The sequence below is a fragment of the Humulus lupulus genome, chromosome X (assembly GCF_963169125.1).
Source record: "Humulus lupulus chromosome X, drHumLupu1.1, whole genome shotgun sequence".
Classification (NCBI taxonomy): Eukaryota; Viridiplantae; Streptophyta; class Magnoliopsida; order Rosales; family Cannabaceae; genus Humulus; species Humulus lupulus.
The window spans coordinates 28904284-28927959 of NC_084802.1; the positions used below are offsets into that span (position 1 = coordinate 28904284).

Sequence of the window (23676 nt, forward strand, 5' to 3'; positions counted from 1 at the left end):
TAGGACATTACAGCAAGTATGGCGATTGAGGTCTTTACCTACTGATACATTTGTTATGACTTCATCATCTTGTCACTCACTGTTATTAACTTTATCTGAGCGTCTATCTACCGTTGAATTTGAGGAAGTGATGTGTCTGTGTATGGTGCATTTGGTCTAAACGTAATGATGAATTACATGGGCGACAACCTAAACCAGCTTCTGTCATTTGTTAGTATGCTCGTGCTTACATCCATAAGTTTCGAGTTGAACGCTAGCTTCTCAAACCTTCAACTCAGCAGCAAATGTTTGTTCAATTGCATAATACCATAAGGCCACATTGGTTGTTACCTCCCGCTGGATGCGGCGGTTGACCTCCACAATAGGAGAACTAGTTTTGGGGCTATCCTACATGACTCCAATGGTACTATTATTGTTGCCATGTCAAGACTTGTCATTGGTTCTTTCAAAGTGGACGTTATGGAGGCTACGACCTTGGTACACAACCTCAAATGGCTCATTGAGATGCAATTGCAAGTACATTATATTGAAACTGAATATCACTCATTATTATTTGACATTAGACATCTTGTATCCAATTTCCCTAGAGCACATATCTCACATGTTTTTAGATCAGCTAACATTGAGGCCTATTTGTTAGCCAAATTTGCTCTAACGTTGGATACTCATTGTATTTGGGGAGATTCCTCCACTAATGACTATTGTATTTGATTTCTCTTATTAATAATATCAGTTTTATCTAAAAAAGAAAAGGAAAAAATAATAATTTTTACCTAACATTTGAAGAGTAGATTTTTTTTTTTTTTGAGAAATAACACTTTATCTTATGCATAAAACTAGATCTACCAAGCATATAGAAACAACATAAGTATATTGTTGATTATTTATTTTGAATATATATATATATAAATATTATATAATTCATACAGTGAAAAAAAGAAAGTAAAACAAAAACATAAGAACCAGAAAACTTCCACCCACCTCTCATCAAGATCTGTACTCTTTTCACTCTTATTTAACTCTTAACCAATTCATTCATTTCTGTTTCCAAAAACCATTTTCAGAACAATTTTCAGTTTTCTCAGAATTCCAAGGAACAAGGAGGAACTGTATTAGCACTCAGATTGTACAATTTGGAGGGAGAAAGAGGAAAGCTATAGATGTTGCCGCCTAGGTTTTCCTCCATTTTCAGCGGTAGTGGTGGTGGTGGTGGTGGAGAAGGAGGAGCCAACGCCAAAGCTTTAAAGAACAGCGCCCAGGTTTTGCCCACTCTGAAACTTCAAACTGATAAGGAAGTGTATGGCCCTGGAGATCCCGTGGTCGTGACCATCGAGATCGGAAACCCTTCCGTCGAGGGCGATTTTGCCTTGTCGCTTTTGGTCGAGCGTCTAAGCTTTGAGATCAAAGGCATTGAGAAGTTGGATACGCAGTGGTTCGCCACGCAGAAGCCTGTTCCGGGATCGAAACAGAGAAGAGGTAATTTGGGCTTGTGATTGAAGAACTGGGTTGGTTTTTGTTTTTCGTAGTTCTGGAATTTCTAAGTATTGATTTTGTTTGTTTGTTTGTTGCCTTGTTTAGGTGAATATGTGTTCGCAGAGGGATTGACGACGGCGTTGGTTTCTAATCAGATTGTTTCAGCTGGTGCAACTAAATCATGTAAGATATTACTGCCTTTGATGGTTTTTTTTTTTTTTTTGGTTTTGAGTAAATGGTTCAATGGTGTAATTTAGAGGTCTGAAGATAGTTTATGCGAATTGCTGTTCATTCATGTTTGGATTGATCATAAAGGTAGTTTGTTTTGTGGGAGATTTTGATTAGTGTTTGTAGATTCGAGTTATGAATTTGTATATTTTCAATAGGAAGATTGTTATTGAAGTTCCAATGAATCCTGCATTGTAAAGAAGAACAAAAGCCAATACATTTATACTAAGTACATGGGCTGTTTATGACTTCGGAAAGAAAATGGAATTTCCTTCTTTACTTTTGTTTCCACAATGAGCACAAATAAGAAGAAACAAAGGAAAAGGACAACCTTTTATTTAGCTGAGAACTACTTCCTTAGCATCAGAAATCCTAGAGAGATTAGCAAGTACGTCCAAACAGAGCTAAGCTTCTGCCTTCCTTGAATGCTTTGTTGCCATGTTGCACGGTTCTTTAAATTATAGGAATCATATAGTGGAATGCAGTTTCTAGTCAACACTTTCTTCTTTCTTAGTTGCCCCTCAAGCAGCAATCATGTTACCATTTTCATAAGTATAGCTATCAACGTGACTAAGAGGCATGGTAAGACAAATCTTTGCTAGAAGCTAGACAATGTGTCTCTAGGTGATCAGCAGTCTTTCATTTTCCAATCACTTTTAGCTAACTAAGTTACCTATCATATTTGGTGTTTCTACTATTTACTAATATAATTTGTCATTTTCTGTTTAAACCGTGTATTTTGTGATTGCACCTTATTTTGATTCTAAATTGTGTGACAAGAATAACATGCTTTAGGTAAGGTATCCTGTATCTGAGTCTTGCTATATCATTATCATTATAACCCAAGACAATTGATTATGTAAAGTATTTGTTTGACAGATGTAGTGAGAACGTTGCTACCAAATGTTATTCCACCATCATACAAGGGTGCTACAATTCGTTATTTGTATTATGTTAGGAGTACAATATCTGGGCAATGGTTGATTTTGGAAAATCCTCATTCTCGTGGAGAGTCAGTAAAAGATATTACTGAATTGGTTCGTTTTCTTTGACTTCATAATTTGTTGCTAGAATACTTTTTTTGTCTAGATTGTCGTATTATGATACTGTAGGTCGTACTTTCACTACTGTCTAGTTCATAACTTGTTCTTTTTGGAGGATTCCTCTCTTCCCCCCAATTCTGTAATTTTTTTGAATTAAGGATATTCTCAAGGATTTTATATTTATGGATTCATGACTGTCAAACATTCAGGAAGCTCGTGTTCCATTACAAGTACGGGTCACTCAGAAAAACAATGGCTTGCCAATAGAGGAAGGTCAAGGTAATGGTGAGTTTTTTCTTTTGGGTGGTGGTTGGGCGCGGGGGGGGGGGGGGGGGGGGGGGGGGGGTTTCTTTTCACTCCTGTTGCTAATTTCCTTAAGTTTTTGTTTATTCCATCCCTTGGATTACATAGTCATGAAAGTTGAAACTGCCTTTTTCTGAGCTTCTCTTTTAGCTGTTTCTTCGGAAGATTATTGAAATTAACTTCTCTCTCTCCCACTCTCTCTCTCTCTCGTTGTAAATTCTCTCTTTGTTGTTACTTTTGATGGGCCTCCCTGCATTTTCATCCTTAAACAAATTCTTTTATTTAAAAAATTAAACGTTTCATGAATAAGAAAATTCTAGATGTTACAAATGAATGGAGTTTCATTCCCTAAAAAGTGGTGGTTCAGTAGGGAAAAAAAAGAAGAAAAGAAAAGAATTTAAGGTACTGTTGATGTAGTAGTCTTCTATTGCCCTCTTATCTGTGCAGTTTCCTTGTAATACTATGGAAATTTTGGCTCAACTTAGGTTTAAAGTAAAGCTTTCACTGTTCATGTTTGTGGTGGGTACTAGGGATGACATCTTGTGTACCAGTCCTAAGGAGAAAAATCAGTATGATTCGTTCATAAAATAGTCAACATTCGTCAAGATTGGTTCAGTGACATAAGAGTTTTACTAGCAGTATATGCTTGCTAGGTGTACCCAATCAATATGCTTTCGGAGTGCTTGATTCTCTTGGGGAAAAAGTTTTTCAATGAAATGGTCAATTAACTTGGAACAGTTAGGATACTAGGTGTATGACTAGGAGTTAGAGATACAAATAGGTTTATGATCTAGGCTGTTCTTAAAACGTGATTAACTTGTTACTCCTAATCAGAAGTCACCATGGATTTGTGCTGGTTATAGAAGATACAATATTGATTGGGTGCTTTAAATTTATAGTCCTACTAGCATGTCCTAGAATATTGTTTCCATATGTAAAAAAAAATAATAGATAAGGTAAGTAGCATAAAAGTGCCATAATACTAATTAGCATGCATGAAACTCCCTTATTGATGTGTTCTGATTTGTTGTTGGAATTCTTGCTCTCACATCTAAGTCTAGTTTGGTGGCTGTAGTTAGTGTTGGAATATTAGGATAAAATATGTTTGGTTATGTTTTTACCAGTTTTGTGCATTTTCCTTAACCATGCAAAATCCTGAAGTTGGCTCAGATGCAATTCTGATTACTGATATTTGTAAGATTTCAAATGTCTTTACTTTTTGTATATGCAAAAAGGTTGCCTGAAGTATCCTTTTAAATATTCTCAGGGATTGTTCCTTCGAAAACTATCCAAATGGATTTATATTGGAAAGAGCTAGATGGAGATTCTGACTGGGTAAGTATAACCTTTACTTCGTTTTCTCGATCACTTTTTGATGGCATTTAGAGGTGCTTTGGAGTAATTTTATCTTTTCTCAAGAATAGGGTTTTACTTTGATTTTTATGTTCTTTTTATAAACAAAGGATTTCACTTTTCTATAACATTAGTATGAAGTCGAGTTACCTTCGTACAGGTTAGAGCAAATGATATATATGATGGTGTTGAAGAAGGATATGAAAGCTCCAAGGATGAGATATCGTCTGTTTCTTCATACAATCCCACAAAAGATGGTATCAATAGAACCTTCGGAAGTTCTTTTTCCTTGCAATCATATGCAGCAAGGTTGTCCTTTAAAGATGGTGGATATCTTGAAGGAGATCGTACAAGTTTGTCTTCCAATCTAGCACTTCCTCGGCTCTCTGTGGCTGAAGTCACGTATGATTCTGGGAATGGTGAGTGTTTTTTAGTGGCTTTATGGTTGAGTAATATTATATTTTTTATATTCCTAGTTCCAGAACGATGTTTGTGAAGTTTTTGGCCTGTCCACTAGGCTATAATTGCAATTTTAAAATTTTCTTCACAAAACAGGGACTTCATTTTCCATTTTTGTATGAGGTTGAACAGCAGTGTTATTGAGTGGGATGTTGTCTTTGCAACAGATCTGTTATCGCCAAAGTCATCTTCCCTTGTCTCTCCAAGCCAGCAGCAGAAGCTGACGAGGTCACTTTCTGCAGATGACGAAGCAGGGGCATCTTCCTCACCAGCTGCTAGAGCTGTTGAGCCTCTAGCATGTATTCTTGCACACTTTTATTCTCTTCAAATATATATATATATATATATTGTACTTATTAGATCTTTAACCCTAGTGGTTCCTGTTGTCTGGAATCTTCAAAACTAATTTTATGCAAACATTTCCTGCAGCAGAAGGCTTCATTCGAGGAAGATCCTATAACATCCGGATGGACGACCGTGTTATGCTTAGATTTTCCCCAAAGAATTCTGACTCAATTTATTATTTTAGTGATATGGTACAATCTTCTGCTTGTTGTTTGCATAATTCAGTCCCCTTTAATCTCTCTTGATTTATTCTTCATCCCTGGCAAATTATTGTTAAACAGATTGGTGGAACCCTTACCTTCTTTCATGAAGAAGGAGCTAGAAGATGCCTCGAGGTAGTTATGGTATTTGTGCTGCTAATTTATCACTAACAGAAACCAAACAATTGTTCCTTTTAACGATGCTCTATGAAGGGATTGCTGTTTTCCAGGTTTCAATAACATTGGAGACTTCAGAGACAATAGGTCGAAGACATGTTCATCCTTCTCGAAGGAATTCCCCAACAATTACAAAGGTAAAATTTCTAAGCTTGCAAAATAATTTTGGAAGAAGACATGATGATGATTCATTCATTGATGATTACAGTTCCTATTTCGAAGATGAAGACAGCGTAGAACCAATCACCGGTAAAGCTATTATGACATACTTTTCCAACACATTTTAATGAATTTGATTTCTGGCACATTTGCTGGGCATTATCTTGTAGGTTCAGAGTGATCATTATGAGGTGGTTGCTGATTTGGTGCAAACAAGCTTTCTCTTCTCCATTCCCATGGATGGGCCTATGTCCTTTTCCACTCCCCATGTTTCTGTGCAATGGGCCCTTAGATTTGAATTCTTTACCACCCCAAAAAATATGGATTGGGCCAGGTACGCTTTGAAAATACTACCTTTTTCGATATAATATGTGATGTGATATGCCTGCATAGAGAATAGTTCAAACTTTCTAGAGAGCAACATTTGGAGTATTTATTTGTCCTAATATGGATTTTGCCTTGGCTTCAGATACGAACATCCTCTTCTTATAGAGGGAAGAGACAAAAGTGAGTGGGTTCTTCCCATTACAGTACATGCACCTCCGCCGGTAACCTCCACTCCTCGTAACCGAAACGACAAGCTTTTCTCCTTGGAACCCATGTGGGTGCAGAACTGATTTAAGGTAAAAACAACTTAAAAAATCTCATTGAAAATGTTTGTGTTCTCTTCCAATTATTGTGTTAGTATATGATATTTTCCACTCAGTTCAAGAACGGTTATGAAATGAATATAACCATTGCTTTTAGTCATAATAAAATTAAATAATAATAGCTGTAGACTCACTAAGTCACTCTCAGAATAATATATATGATATGACAGGTTTTTGTGTAGCACAAGGAACAAAAGAACCACAGCTAAACTCCAGACCGGAGCTCATAGATTTTTCTATTGTGTATTTCTTTTTTCTTTTCTAAGAAACTGTTTTCAGAAAGAAAAGAAAAAGAAAAAGAAAATTCCCTACTAGTGTAAAAGAAGAATTTAGTTTAGTGTTTGATGCCATGCCTCTAGAATGAAAATATTATTTTTTCGATCAGAGGCTTCGAGTAAGTAAAGGTCTGATCATTATTTTCTATATTCTTAATTGATTTTGAGTTGAAATTTGTACATTCTCCTCAATTATGTTTATTTATATTCAATTTGAGTGACTCTTCTCAATCGACACAACATTATATATAACGATCCCCTTGGATGGGAAATTATGCTTTTAGACTGATTTACACAACTATTTGGGTTATTCAATAGGAAAGTACATCTCTTCTATATATAAAAAAAAAGTAATAACAGTAATTTTTGGTTTTAACAAATTTTTGTTTTTGTTTTTTTTTATATTTAATTTGAGTGAATATTCTTATATTTAACAAAATATTTTTATATTTAACAGTATATTGTAAACATGATTTAAATTTAAATAAAATTAAATAAATATATAATTAAACAAATTAAAATAAGATATTTTATAATAATAATTATTTAAAAATAATAAAACCATAAGTTATATAACTTAAATAAAATTTAAACTTTACGTATTAGAATAATATCATATTAAATATATAATATAATATCAACTAGCAACAAACTTAAATTTAAAATTTACTTATAATATTAATATTATATTAAACTTATGATTTATAATTTTTTGTTGTCATTGTCAAATTCAAAAACTAGAACAACTATAAACTTAAACAAAAATTAATTAAAATATAATGTTTTTTTAGATATTTTATGATAGTTTAAATAATTAAATCTCGTTATTTAAAATATCTTTAAATAATTACCAAATAACTTCTCTATTACCCGATCGTGGTAATGTACTAAATACCCATATTACCCATTGACTCTCACCGAGTCAATTATTGGTCTGTTGTGACTTCTCCACTAGCTTGCTTCCTAGGATCGCCTTATGTCGAGTGACCCAAATATATCTACATAATGATGTGGTCTCGCACATATATCACATATACGCCAAATATATCCATAACGGGCTAAATTACGAATATTGCCCTTTTTAATTAGAAACGGACACACATGCATATTTAATACACCTAAATATGCACATCAAGTCATATTAACTCACATAATCATATAATGATACACACACACACATATATATATATCACATAATCACATAATTTTCCATCCTAGCCTAGTCAAGGCCCTAAGCCTTATTAAGTAATTTGGGACGTTACAACTATCCCCTCATTATATGAATTTTGTCATCGAAATTTGACCTGAATAGCTCAGGATACTAATCCGCATATCTGATTCCAGTTCCCAGGTCGCTCCCTCGACCTCACTGTTCATCTATAATACCTTAACCAAATGTATAACATGTTCCTCAGAACCTTGCCATTATGTTTAGTATCTGGATTGGTAATTCCTCATAAGAGAGATCTGCATGAAGCTCCAAATCCTCTTAACCCCATACATGAGTCAAGTCTAATACATATTTTCAAAGTGTTAAAATATGAAATACATAATGTACGACCGACAGTGTCGAAGGTAAGGCCATCCTATAGGCCACCTGACCGATCCCCTCTAGGATTTCAAATGGTCTTACAAATCTAGGGCTCAACTTGTCCTATTTTCCTCAAATTCCCTCACTCCTATCCATGGTGAGACTCTAAGGGAGACATAGTCTTCCACTTGGAACTCCACGTTCCTGTGTTTCAGATCAACATAACTTTTCTATCTACTCTAAAAAGCGAGCATCCGAGCTCTAAATGGCATCAGTAGTCCTCTGAACTACCTCAGGATCCAAATATTTTCTCTTACCCATCTCATCCCATTGAATGGGCAATCTATACTTCCTACCATACAACATCTCATAAGGTGCCACTCCAATAATCAATTGGGTAGCTATCATTATAGGAAAACTTTGTTAGAGGTGAATATTCATTCCAAGACCCTTCAAAGTCCAATATACATGCTCTCAGCATGTTCTCCAATATCCGGATAATCCTCTCTGATTTACCATCAGTCTAAGGATGATAAGCTGTTCTAAATTTCAGTTGTGTACTCATCGTCTTCTGTAACCTTCCCCAAAACTTGAAAGTAAAGATATGGTCCCTATCCAATAAGATAGACCTCAAAATCCCATGAAGGCGTACTATCTCTCTCACAAAGAGATCTGTATACTGGTCAATTGTATTGCTCGTCCTCACTGATAAAAATGAGTTGTCTTTGTATACTGGTCTATAATGACCCAAATTGATTTATACTGGCCCACTATCCTGGGCAATCCCACCACGAAATCCCCGTGATGCCCCCACTTCCATTCTAGGATACCCAAAGGCTATAATAGCCTTACTGGTTTCTGATATCCTGCCTTGATCTGCTAACAGGCCAAGCACTTTGTCACGTGCTCAGTCATGTCCCTCTCTATGCCACCAATATAAAACCTTAAATCCTGGTACATCTTCATGGTGCCTGGATGCAGAGAATAAGGGGTAGTATAAGTGTTGCGATTTTTTTACCGCGCAAGTATACGCAATCGAATAAACAAGTAATAGTAGTGAAAATACAGTATCGTTCCGTCAGGGAATTGATCTAATAATTACCAATAGCAAACTTTTATTTCTATTTGACTAATGAAAATTTAATGACAATTAACAACGAACAATAAACTAGAAAAACAGAATTTAATTAACGAAATTTAATATAAGTGAAATATTAGAGCATTCTAATTTCATCAACCTTCAATTCTATTCAAACAATAATACTACTAATATGTTTCTTTGATCTATGATTATAGCAAGTTTACTATTGACAATTCTATTCTTTCTCAAGATATAAAATATTCAGTTTACCTGCGAATTCTCTACATGTCTGTGATAAATTATACACATAAACCGCATTAAGAACAAAAACCTAATTGCTACACAAACCAATTTGATACTTTCGTTCTAAATTGAAATCTATGTCTATTGCCTAAAGCTATTCTAATTCTCACTTTTCAGATATTGAATTAAAACCAATAATCATGCAAAAGATGGCCAATCAATTACAAGCATTAAACATAAGAACAATAGGTAAACATAAATTCAAATAATAATAGAAATTGCATTAAAGATGAATAGAATATCCAGTGACTACATTAAAATACTCTAAATAAGAATTTAGTTCATAATATTAAACATCATCACACAATCTAAAATTCAAAAGCATAAAGAAAATAATAAAAGTGAATTCTACTCTGTTTCTTTTCTCCTACCGTCAGAACTCTCCCTTTTTGTTTCTTCCCATCTTCTTTTTATTCTTTTTTCAAAAAACCAAAACCTACGAATTTCCATAAAAATTTCCAAAAATACCCTTGTGCCAATATATCGCCTACCATACTGCGATATATCGCCTGCCGTATGTACTCGATAAAAACGCAATATCTAATGTCGTTTCTGCTTCAGCCAAAAATTGAAATTGCTCATGCGGCGATATATCACCCAAGACAGGCGATATCGCCTGTACCAAATTTCCAAATATTCACCAATTTTGACTACTCAAACAGATATTTATCAACATTCTCGTACTAATCAGAATTATTGCGACACACTGCACAAGTTCACCAAATAGATTAAATACAAACTTTCTCTTGAGAAAAATAACCAAATCAAACTGAAAAAGTTATAAATAAGCGTATATTTTGTACGCTTATCACACCCCCAAACTTGACTGGTTGCTTGTCCTCAAACAAACAAAAGAAAGAACAAAGAAACAATCCAAAACTAGAAAAAACTATTAGATGACTTAACTTCACAGAAAAATTTAAACTTAGACTAGGGGCATAACTTTTCTCAAAAATTCCAATTCTTCTTCAATCGTTCAACCAATGCTTCAGATCATGTGACTAGAATTTCAACATATTAATAATTTCTCCAAATACTGTCATTCATGCAAATACACATTTCATTTAACAAATACCGTACAAAACATAATTTTACAAGTATCAACATTCATTCATACCACAAACCCATCAAAATTCACCATAAGCTTGCTCAATTAACTTGTCTCCACTAATATAAAATCTGTATCAAGTAGATCAAAAGGACTTTGATAGACTCATAACATTAGGCTTAGGTAAAGGTAGATAAATAGTCATTTAGGCTCAAAATTACCATAAGCATATAAACCTCAAAACCAGCCAAATTTCTCTTCACCACACCAAAAATCACCCTTTTATACAATTAGAGAGAGAGATTACAACACTTTCATAATTTTCTTCTTTTCTTTTTGTATTATATATATATTTTTTTCTAGACTTATCACTTTTTTTTTCAAGTCACACTCCCCCAAACTTAATATTTTCCACATATATATATGTATATGTTTTTTTTTTCTTTCAAGGAGTGTGACAATCAAAATTTTTGTTTTATAATCTCAAAAACTTCTCTCTCTCTTCTTTTTGTACAATCATACTACATTCAAATCATACCAATACTTCACCATTTTTCATTCTTCTTTCCCACAAATTATATGCTTATGATAACAAAGGAAAAGGAAAAATAATAAAGTTAGGAAATTTAGGCTTAAATAGTACAATCAAGAACAAAAACCAAAGTTTTAGGCTAAAAAATGGTAACTAAGGATAATTTTTTTTATCGGTTAGCTGGAAAGGCTCAAACGTTTACCAAAGAAAATTGCCTAAATCATCTCTACTTAATACTTCATTTAGAATTTCGTCTCAACAAATTAACTGAGCAAGTTCTAGCTTATTTCAATATCCACCAAACATACCAATTCCCACAATACTTATAAACTTATATAACGTAAAGCATAAATTAAATAAAACACATATAATACAACAAATGACAATACTCAGATCAATTATCAACAGGTTAAGCACACAGTCTACATATCCAAAGCATCAATCTAACAACATCCAAGAATTGGCATAATTCATCATTGAAGCCCCACCTGTCTTAGTCAATAATAGTTTCGTACAGTCATCCAACATTAAGAATAAAAATAAATAATCAAAAGAAAAATAAATAGTCCCCCAAACTTAAAATAAACAGTGTCCTCAGTGTTGCATGGAATCCAAAGGAACTTATCATAAAGAAGAAAAAGAAAAGAAAATAATAAAAAAAAACCTGACAACAGAATAGTTACTCGTCTTCTTCGGAATCCGGAGGCGGCTGATATGGTTGGCGCAATTCTGGAGGACATTTTGGAAAGTCATTAAATCCTGTGTATCGCGCAAATGCCCCACAAAAATCTGCCATGTAGTTCGTCATGTGGAACTGACGATCTCTAATATCCGTTTGACCATGCAACAACAACTGTTGTTGTCTCTTTAAATCTTCAATATCTTGTTGCATGGTACTATATTGCCGAGAACTAGAGCCTTCAGTAGCTCTAGAAGCTGATGGTTTTCTACCCTTTCTCTTCGGCCGAGTAGACTCAGGTTGTTCAGCGGTAGGTGGCAATGGCAGCAGACTCGGGTCTACAGGCTCGTATCCCAAACCAGTTGGCCTAGGAACACCCCCATAATTTTCATCTTGATGCAACACTGGCTGATGACTAATTACGGGAGATTGTTCACAGACTTCATTAATATTCATGGGCACCCCTTGATCCTTACATAAACTTTTAATCAGCGAAGCATGTCCATGACCACCAGATGTGGCCCCTCGCGCAATATAACTAATACTCTCTGTGATAAGCCTCCCAACGTTGATGGACTTTCCTGAACAAATACAATATAACAAGTATAGGCGTTCAATAGTTACATCCATTTGTTGAGTGGAAGGCATAAGAGTACTAATGACGAACCTGTTCCAAAGCCTCCCATACGGACTCAAACATGTGGCCTTGATAGATCGTGGAGTGACCATGTCACTCCCCATTTTGTATGTAGAGCTGGGTTTAGTCATTTCCTTTAAGAGCAAATCATAATCCTTGTCATCGACTCCTGCGCGATAATCATCATCCCATGGATCATTGAGGCCATAGAACCTGTTTATAATTTGAGGAGAATAACAAACCTTTTAACCTCGAACTAAGACTGTATGATCATCCATCTCCACAAAAGCATTTGCATAAAATTCCCTTACCAAACTGATATTGGCCAAAAGTTTGGGCTCTCACAATTGCTGCCAATTTCTATTAATAATCATCTGCAGCAGAATGCCATCCAATTCACTTGGCCGAAAGTGAGACTCCACAATCACTGTTTTATTTTTAACAATCCATTCCTCAAATTTGTTTTGAGCAGTGGGGTTAACAAACGTATGAGGAATAGTGACATTTGCTCGTTGGACAGTGGATGTAACACCCCAATTTGCTAATAAGGTTTAGGACCTTGATTAGTGTGCCTGGAGGGAAATAAGTGAATTAACATGATAATATATGTGAACTTGAATGAATATGTGATTAAAATGCATGTTTAGGTGGTATAAATATGCATGTGGACCCCGTTTGTATGTTAAGGGTAAATTGGTAATTTTAGCCCGCTAATGGCATAAATGTGATAATTGTATTATGTGATTTGTACCACGTGAGTGTGGTGATATTAATGTGATGCACGTGCCGAGACGGTCCTAGGGAGCTAGTTAACTTAAAATTCACAACGAGATTTTATACCTGGCTCGGGAGGAGCCTAGGGGTACTTTGGGAATTTTGTAAGTTCATTTGAGAATTAGTGGATAATGGTTATTGATGATTGAGTAACTTGAGTAACCATTAGTAACTGCTGAGAGTAACAAGTTTAGATAGGAAAATGGTAGAATTGTAAAATAGGTGAAAGGACAAAGGTGCCTTTGAGGTTTAGTTAGGAAATGATATTTATGGAAGGGTAAAGTGGTCATTAGGCAGGGATTAGATAAGGTTCAGCTGAGGGAAAAAGGATTCACGTTTTACACTTATCCGCAATTGGGTTTATGTTGGAATTTGAGGAAAAAGCTAGAGGAAAAGAGGAGAAGAAGAGGAAAACTGAATTCTTGAAACCTAGGAGGGAATTAAGGGAGTTTGAGGCAACCAAATTCAAATTTGAGCAATGATTGATCAAAGGTAAGAATTTGTGCTTTGTGTTTGTTGAAATTAAGCTTGAATTTACAGAGATTGAGTGTGGGAACCTAAAGGAAATATGGTTGGTTTTACTTGGAAATTCAATTAGGATAATCAAAAGGAAAGAGGCTTGAAGCTGGAATTGAGAAGAGTTCAAGCTGAGTTTTGATTGAGGTATGAATCCTTAGCATGTTTAAATTTCGTACCTGGTGTGGTTTAAGATTTTGGAAGTATGATTTGCAGTTTTTAAGCTTTGGATTATGTTTTAGAAGCCATGGTTTGAACTTCTGAAATTTGAAACTCAAGAATGGATTTTGAGTGTGATTGTGTAATTGAGTTTGTTTTTGATGTTTATAGGTTATTAAAGGGTTCATTTGGGGTTTTAAATTGATTTTGGGGCTTAGGTACTTGTTTGGGTTGAATTGGAGTTGTTTTGATTTGGGAAAAATGCAGAGAAAAACCCAGAAATCTGGGTTCGCGTAGGGGCGCCGCGGCCCTGTTCTTTGGTGTCGCGGCGCAGGCTTGCATCAGGATCAGGGAAATGCCTCTGGGCGCCGCGGCCCTAGGCTATTTTTTTGACAGTCAAATCTTGCATTTTTAGGGCTTTTGCCCAGGGGCTCGAGGGATGGTTCCAACACATTGTTTTAGGGAATTAGAGGTCCCGAGAGTACGGGATTGGTTCCGGGAAGTGGTTTTGGGATTGGTTAGTATTAAAAGTGTTTTATATGTGTTGTGACTAGGATTTCGGAGAGGCTCGTGATAGAGGGCCGTGCTTGTGACCTTGGTGCATCGGAAAGCTCGGGATACAGGTAAGAAAACTGTAACACCCGTAGAGCAGGGCATGGGCCCATAGTGTTGTTGCAGGGCACGACCTTAGATTGTAATATTGTTAGGGTGTAGCTTTAAATGAATTATCATATGTCTGATTGTTGTTTGAGAATGATATATGTGGTTATAGCATAATGAACGGCAAAGGAGCCGGGAACGGCGAAGGGCCGAGAACGGCGAAGGCCGAGAACGGCAGTGGGGTCGGGAATATCTCTTAGCACATGGAGTGCTTATGGTTAGGGTGAGACCCCCAATGGATACATGGGATATCCTTACGGTGTGGACCGAGAACCTAGGCTTTGGTAACGCTTCTGGGACGGCATGGCCGTTATGTGTTTAAATCTTATAGACTATTTGTTTGTCTGTGGATTATCTGACATAATGGTTATATGTTATGCGTATGTTATTTGCTATATGAGTTTTCTTGCTGGGCTTCCGCTCACGGGTGCTCTGTGTTGCAGGTAACGGCAAAGAGAAAGTCAACCAGCCATGAGTACGGAGAGCGTGGGGGCGGCGCGTACATGTTTGGCCTGCCCGACTGCTTTGGTTGGGGGCATTTTGGGAAATGGCTGTATTAAACTATGTTTTTGCTAATTAGTCATCTGTAAACCTATTTTGAATTGTAAATATTTTACAAACCTCATTTTGGGATCCCGAATGTTAAACTCTTGAACTTTTAATGAAGTAGAGTACTTTTAAAGATTACAGCCTTGACTTTTTGTTTAATCACACTTTTGTTCTAAAAACCTCGCTCAGCGAGTTAATTGCACGTTTTAAACTCACTTAGTAACGACTCTAAGGTAGTAGGGCGTTACAGTGGACATGGTCTTTGATTTCTTAGGTGCCATGGAGTTGTTCAATCGCAAAAATACAAATAACAGTTGCTGAACATACTGACAACCCCAAATCAACTCAGAAACACCCAAGAATCTCCAAAATATTGCAAAATCGTTCACTGAGTACTTTTATCGAACACGTAGTGTGCAATCGTGAAAAAGTGTCCAAAAATACTCAAACAACCCCACTATCTTTCCCAACTATATATAATAATCTCCCAAGATGACAAAAGCAAGAAACACAAACCAATCTCACAATAATTCCCAAAAATACGTCCAATGCCCAAAAGAAAACCTAAGTTCTTCAAATTTCCTCAATATATCATCAAACACATCAAAACTCAACAATGTACCTTGAAAAGCTTGAATAGGATGAGGAAAATGGTCTTGAATCACAGCAATAGTCGGACCTTTGATGCTTGATGGAGATGATTGGATGCTTGGATGAATGATTTGCTTGAGAGGAAAAATGGGAGAAAAATGGGATGCTTGAATGAATGCTTCGGTTCTGGAAGAGTGGGTCGAATTGGGGTTATTTTTGGGGGAAAATAACAGATATTAGGCAATCATGTGTTCCCCATGTGCCATTTTTTTCAAAAAATTTGAACAGGCGATATATCGCCACAAGCTATATAGCCCAACGTCGTCTCTGTCCAGAATGGCGATATTTTGCCTCGACCACCAGCGATATAGCGCAGCCCCATTCACTTGTGCCGATATATCGCCATTTGTAGGCGATATATCTCCTGGGCACCTGCAAAAAATTGTTAGCAAAATTGCAAAATTCACCTCTGAATCTTTTGTTCATGCGATATATCGCCTGGTGTAGGCAATATATCGCCTAACCGCGGTTTAAAAAATGTCTATTTTTTAACGTTTTTCATGGTTCTATTACATTAAAAGAAATAATAAAGAAAAATAAAAATAGAATGTCAAACGAAAAAAAAAATATAAACTAACTAAGAATTGTTCATAAATTTTAAAACTAAAAACAATTGAAAATTAAAAATAATGAGATGCCTTTCAAATGCGCTGTCGTTAACGTCATTTAGCCGAACGCTTCTTTTCTTGACTTTAAGAATCCACCAGTGTAATATTGACCTTCTTCTCAATTTCGCCTCCATAGTAATGCTTCACCCGCTGTCCATTAACTTTAAACGGCGAAGAATCACCTTGTTGAATCTCCAAAGCCCCGTATGGAAAGACTTTTGTAACAATGAATGGCCCCGACCATCGAGACTTTAATTTTCTCGGAAATAACTTGAGACGGGAATTAAATAACAGCACCTTATCGCCCACTTGAAAAGTCCGATTGACAATATTATTGTCATGCCATTTCTTTGTCTTATCTTTGTAGATTCTTGCATTCTCGTAGGAATCATGACGCAATTCATCTAGCTCATTCAGTTGAGCTAGCCTTAATGCTTTCGATGCGACCAGATTGAAATTCAACTTTTTTAACGCCCACTGCGCCCTATGATCCAGTTCAAATGTCAAGTGACAAGCTTTACCATATACAAGACGGTAGGGAGACGTACCAATTGGCGTTTTAAAAGCTGTCTGATAAGCCCATAACGCATCATCGAGCTTATTCGACCAATCCTTTCTATTAACTTGCACCGTCTTCTCTAAAATCAGCTTAATCTCACGATTTGACACTTTCGCTTGCCCATTTGACTGCGAATGATATCCCAATGCCATCTTGTGTTTAATTCCATACTTCTCCATTAAGGAATCGAAAATCTTATTGGCAAAATGAGTCCCTTCATCACTTATAATCGTTCGAGGTGTGCCAAAACGAGAGAAAATGTTCTTTTTTTTCAGAAACTTGACTACCACCTTAGCATCATTAGTTGAAGTAGCTACTGCTTCAACCCACTTACTTACATAATCCATCGCCAACAAATATATAAAAATTACCAAACGACGGTGGGTAGGGTCCCATAAAGTCAATACCCAAAACATCAAATAATTCAACCTCCAATATATTAGTGAGAGGCATTTCATGACGTCTTGAGATATTACCTACCCTTTGACAACGATCACAGCGTTTCACATAGTCATAGCTATCTTTATACAGAGTAGGCCAATAAAATCCACATTCAAGGACCTTTGCAGCAGTCCTTGCTCCCCCAAAATGTCCACCAGTAGGTGATGCATGGCAATGAAACAAGATGTCCTTCATTTCTCTTTCAGGCACACATCTTCTGATAATAAAATCCGGACATTGTTTGAATAAGAAAGGATCATCCCAGTAGTAATGCTTCACATCATGATAAAACTTTTTCAATCTCTGCCCTACAAATTCTGGTGGCACTACGTTGGCTGCCAAATAATTCACATAATCGGCAAACCATGGCACCAACTCATCTTCCACTGCAAATAATTGTTCATCTGGGAAACTCTCATTAATCTCCCCTGCAGCAATTTTGGATTCATCCCCCAACTCAAGTCTTGATAAATGATCCGCTACCAAATTCTTTGTACCCTTCTTGTCCCGAACCTCCATATCAAACTCTTGCAAAAGAAGTACCCAACGTATAAGTCTGGGTTTAGCATCTTTCTTAGCAATAAGATGCCTGATTGCTGAGTGATCCGTATACACAATAACTTTGTTCCCCATCAAATAAGGCCTGAATTTATCGAATGCATATACAATGGCAAGAAGCTCTTTCTCAGTGGTGGCATAATTCAACTGAGCACCATTTAATGTTCTGCTGGCATAATAAATAGTCCGAAATACTTTGTTAACACGCTGCCCCAGAACTGCACCCACTGCAAAATCACTTGCATCACACATTAACTCAAATGACAGCTCCCAATCCGGTGAAATTACTATAGGTGCTGACACCAATTTCTGCTTTAGTATCCTGAAAGCTTCAAGACACTTCTCATCAAACTCAAATGACACCTCATTCATCAACAATGCCGAGAGTGGCTTAGAAATATTGGAGAAGTCCTTTATAAATCTTCTGTAGAACCCCACATGACCAAGGAAACTTCTCACCCCTTTCACTGAGACTGGAGGTGGTAAGTTTTCAATAATAGAAATTTTAGCCCTATCAACCTCAATACCATTCTTAGACACCTTGTGCCCAAGTACTATGCCTTCATTTACCATGAAATGACATTTTTCCCAATTCAGGACTAAATTCGCCTCTTCACATCTTCTCAGCACAACCTCTAAATTCCTTAAACAATCGTCAAAAGAAGACCCCATAACAGAAAAATCATCCATAAAGATCTCAATGCTTCGTTCCACCATATAAGAGAAAATAACCATCATACACCTTTGAAAAGTGGCTGGAGCATTGCACAACCCAAAAGGCATACGACGGAATGCAAATGTACCATATGGACAGGTGAAATTCGTCTTCTCTTGATCCTCAGGAGCAATGGCTATTTGATGGTACCCTGAGTAGCCATCCAAAAAACAGTAATACTGGTGTCCAGCCAACCTGTCTAACATCTGATCAATGAAAGGCAGTGGAAAGTGATATTTTCTGGTTGCTTTGTTCAGCTTGCGATAATCAATACAAATCCTCCAACCAGTTACTGTACGCGTTGGGATAAGTTCATTATTGTCATTCTTCACTACTGTAATCCCTCCTTTCTTAGGGACTACCTGAACTGGACTTACCCAACTACTATCCGAAATGGGATAGATCACACCAACATCTAACCACTTCAAGATCTCCTTCCTTACCACCTCTTTCATTGTTGGATTCAATCGACGTTGTGTTTCAATGGAGGGCTTACTGTCATCTTCCATCAAGATCTTGTGCATAACTGTGGATGGACTTATTCCTTGAATATCTGCCAACGTCCATCTAATTGCCAACTTATGGGTTCTCAACACCCTTAACAGTTTTTCCATCTCCTCATTAGAAAGAGAAGAAGACACAATGACTGGTAAAGTCTCCTTCTCACCCAGAAAAGCATATTGAAGATGTGCAGGCAATGATTTCAATTCCAACTCTGGAGGTTTCTGAACTGATGGTAATGGTCTTTCAGGTCCTTGGCCCAAATTTTCATATTTTCGATTATAAATTGGCCCTTTAGAATTCATCCACTGTACACACTCTTGGATCTCACTGTCTAACTCAACATCTATATCATCAATTGTCAAACTCTTCTGAAGTGAATCCTCTGTGAGATTAATTTCTGCCACTGCTTTCTCTACCATGTCAACTTTGAAACAGTTGTCATTTACATTTGCAAACTTTAAAGCCTTAAACACATTGAATACCACTTCTTTACCCTGAACTCGAAGTGTCAGTTCACCTTTCTGCACATCAATTAGAGCCTGCCCAGTAGCTAAAAATGGTCTTCCCAGAATGATTGGGACATTTTCATCTTCTTCCATATCCAATACTATGAAATCTGCTGGAAAAATGAATTTGTCCACTTCAACAAGGACATCCTCTATGATTCCTCTGGGGTGTTTAACTGAATAATCTACTAGCTGTAATGTGACTGTTGTAGGACTAGCCTCCCCCAAACCAAGTCTTCTGAATACAGACAAAGGCATCAGATTTATACGCGCCTCCAAATCACACAAAGCATGCTTACATTCAAACTTCTCGATTGTACACGGTATAGTAAAGCTCCCCGGATCTCTAAACTTTTAGGGAAACTTCCTCTGCAATATCGCGCTGCACTCTTCAGTGAGCGCCACCGTCTCATAATCTTCCATCTTCCTTTTCTTGGACAGAATCTCTTTCATAAATTTCACATAGCTGGGCATCTGCTCTAATGCCTCAGCAAAAGGAATATTGATATGCAGCTTTTTGAATACCTCTAAAAACTTAGAAAACTGTTTATCCAGTGTAGTTTTTCTAAGCCTCTGAGGATATGGAACTCGAACTGGCTGGTCATCAACAAAGGGAGGACACTTGTTTGAACCCTGGTGGTCTCCAATAACCCCTTTCTCATTTGTATATGATTTCTCTCCCAACTCTTCATTCTGAACCACTGACTTTTGTACACTAGGCTGCTCCACTTGCTTACCATTCCTCAACGAAATTGCTTGACAGTTTTCTTTAGGATTTACCATAGTATTGCTAGGAAAATTCCCTTGCGGTCTGTTATTAAGCATGTTGGCCAACTGACCCACTTGTGTCTCAAGGTTTCGAATAGAGGATCTGGTCTCAGTCATGAATTGAGTCTGAGTATTAGTGAGAGTCAACAAGGCTGCTTGCAAGTCATTAGGCTTTTCTGGTTGATCTTGCGGTCTAGGCTGGTGTGACGATGCGGCTTGATTCATAGGCTGTTGTGACATTTGTATGGCCCTTGAAACTGTGACTGTTGGCCCTGATTGTTTCTCCATGAGAAATTTGGGTGATTTCTCCACCTAGGATTGTAAGTGTTGGAGAACGGGTTTTGATAAGGCCTCTGAAAATTACCAACTGCCTGTACCTGAGCCTGATCAACTGGCATATTACCATACATGTTGGCTGCTGTACACTGTTCATACAAATGAGGCCCTCCACATATTTCACACCCTGCTTGCATCTGTATAGCCTGGGCTTGAGCTGAGATCTTGTTTTGTTGCAACTGCTTTGTCAATGAAGCAACCTGAGCATTTAAAGCAGTGATAGCATCTAATTCATGTACCCCAGCTACTTTTCTCTGTGAGGTGTCTTGTTTGGCAGGCCACTGATAATTGTTCATAGCCATCTCCTCTAACAATTCATATACCTCATCAGCACCTTTACTCATGAAAGCACCACCTGCTGCTGCTTCTATTATAGTGCGAGTAGTACCACAAAGCCCATTATAAAAATTGTGGACTAACATCCACTTCTCTATATCGTGATTAGGGCATTTCCTGAGTAGGTCTTTGAATCTTTCCCAAGCATCATACAATGACTCTCCCTCATTCTGATAGAAGTTATTGATTTCTCCCCTCAACTTGGCAGCTTTTGCAGGAGGAAAGAACTTGGAGAGAAACTTCTGAGCTAGTTCCTCCCATGTATTGATTGAGTTGGCCTGTAGAGAAATAAGCCAACTTTTTGCCCTATCCCTTAGTGAAAAAGGGAACAATCTCAACCTTATTGCATCATCGCTCACCCCATTAAACTTGAACGTTGCACATAGCTCAAGGAAGTTCACTATGTGCAAGTTAGGATCCTCATTGGGGAGACCACCAAACTGGACAGAAGTCTGGACCATTTGTATCATCGCCGACTTAATTTCAAAGTTATTGGCAGTAACAGTTGGCAGCCTAATGCACGAGTGCACTCCTGTGACAGCAGGGAGCACATAATCTCTTAATGCTCGCACATTTTGGTCCTGAGCGATGTGATTTTGACCATCATTGTTGTTAACCCCGTCTCTTTGGTTGGCAGCCATTGATGCTTCTAACCTCTTATTCCTTCTGTTTTGTCTGCAGGATCTTTCAATTTCAGGATTAACAGGCAAAAGATTTGTAGATCCTTCACGTCGCATACAAAATATTCACCTATTATAACAAAGTGCGACAACTTAGATTAGTTCAACTAAATAAAAACAGCCAAATTAGAAAAAAAATTAACTATTTTGATATTAATCGAATATCAATTCCCCGGCAACGGCGCCAAAAACTTGTGGCGATTTTTTTACTGCGCAAGTATACGCAATCGAATAAACAAGTAATAGTAGTGGAAATATAATATCGTTTCGTCAGGGAATTGATCTAATAATTACCGATAGCAAACTTTTATTTCTATTTGACTAATGAAAATTTAATGACAATTAACAACGAACAATAAACTAGAAAAACAGAATTTAATTAACGAAATTTAATATAAGTGAAATATTAGAGCATTCTAATTTCATCAACCTTCAATTCTATTCAAACAATAATACTACTAATATGTTTCTTTGATCTATGATTATAGCAAGTTTACTATTGACAATTCTATTCTTTCTCAAGATATAAAATATTCAGTTTACCTGCGAATTCTCTACATGTCTGTGATAAATTATACACATAAACCGCATTAAGAACAAAAACCTAATTGCTACACAAACCAATTTGATACTTTCGTTCTAAATTGAAATCTATGTCTATTGCCTAAAGCTATTCTAATTCTCACTTTTCAGATATTGAATTAAAACCAATAATCATGCAAAAGATGGCCAATCAATTACAAGCATTAAACATAAGAACAATAGATAAACATAAATTCAAAGAATCATAGAAATTGCATTAAAGATGAATAGAATATCCAGTGACTACATTAAAATACTCTAAATAAGAATTTAGTTCATAATATTAAACCTTATCACACAATCTAAAATTAAAAAACATAAAGAAAATAATAAAAGTGAATTCTTCTCTGTTTCTTTTCTCCTGCCGCCAGAACTCTCCCTTTCTGGTTCTTCCCATCTTCTTTTTATTCTTTTTTCAAAAAACCAAAACCTACGAATTTCCATAAAAATTTCCAAAAATACCCTTGTGCTGATATATCGCCTACCATACTGCGATATATCGCTTGCCGTATGTACTCGATAAAAACACAATATCTAATGTCGTTTCTGCTTCAGCCAAAAATTGAAACTGCTCATGTGGCGATATATTGCCCAAGACAAGCGATATATCGCCTGTACCAAATTTCCAAATATTCACCAATTTTGACTACGCTTATCAATAAGATTCATCCAGAATCTCTTGTATGATCCCAGTGTCCATCGGAATACCAATCCGATCCTTATACCTCAATAAACCCATGCCTGACACTGTATAGTCCTTAGCTACTCCAGCTAGGACATCCCCTCTAGTCTTTTCCCATCTGTGGATCACTCAACTGTTTCCCCTTGATCCTCTCTAAAAGAGTAAACTTAAGCATAATGTTGTCCAATTAGCCCACCAGTAACTCTACTTTAGCTCTGGTCATATCCTTCAACTGACATGATGCATAGGCACTCATCTTTTGTGTCTATATAAGGACACAACTTAAACCATAAACTTGTTATGATCTGTAGGAAGATTTAGACCTAGAGCTATAATCAATCACTGCCTCAGTTCTTGGAAGCTATTTTCACACTTATTTGACCATGCAAATTTCTAATTTTTCATGTCAACTCTATCAACGAGGTAACAATCCTTGAGAATCCTTCCACCAACACATGTAATACCCTGCCAATCCAAGAAAACCCCTGATCTTTGAGGCATTCCTTGGCCTTGGCCAATCTCTGATTGAGAGTATACCAAAATATCGTTGATAAAGACGATCACAAACCAATCTCGGTAATCTTCGAACACCCTGTTCATCTATCCATAAGTGTTA

At 36.7% G+C, this 23676-nt stretch overlaps 2 protein-coding genes and 1 non-coding gene across 4 annotated transcripts; 2 read left to right on the forward strand and 1 right to left on the reverse strand.

The window, feature by feature from the left end:
- Positions 1–920: 920 nt before the first annotated feature.
- Positions 921–6963, forward strand: LOC133807108 (uncharacterized). 2 transcript variants are annotated; one of them, XM_062245268.1, is made up of 13 exons: positions 923–1476; positions 1579–1656; positions 2581–2738; positions 2954–3029; positions 4315–4382; positions 4561–4819; positions 5027–5158; positions 5289–5395; positions 5486–5539; positions 5635–5718; positions 5911–6074; positions 6210–6363; positions 6561–6963. In XM_062245268.1, the coding sequence occupies exons 1-12, from the start codon at positions 1161–1163 to the stop codon at positions 6355–6357; spliced, it is 1644 nt and encodes a 547-aa protein (XP_062101252.1). In that variant the 5' UTR covers positions 923–1160; the 3' UTR covers positions 6358–6363; positions 6561–6963. The 2 variants fall into 2 exon arrangements, with proteins under 2 accessions (XP_062101253.1, XP_062101252.1); XM_062245269.1 differs by lacking the exons at positions 6210–6363; positions 6561–6963 and having other exon boundaries at positions 921–1476; positions 5790–5926.
- Positions 6964–20665: 13702 nt separating this feature from the next.
- Positions 20666–21853, reverse strand: LOC133805663 (uncharacterized). The gene has a single exon (XM_062243831.1). The coding sequence runs from the start codon at positions 21851–21853 to the stop codon at positions 20666–20668; it is 1188 nt and encodes a 395-aa protein (XP_062099815.1).
- Positions 21213–21319, forward strand: LOC133807932 (small nucleolar RNA R71). Its single transcript, XR_009879814.1, has one exon. It is a non-coding gene; the product is annotated as a small nucleolar RNA R71 (small nucleolar RNA).
- Positions 21854–23676: the final 1823 nt, after the last annotated feature.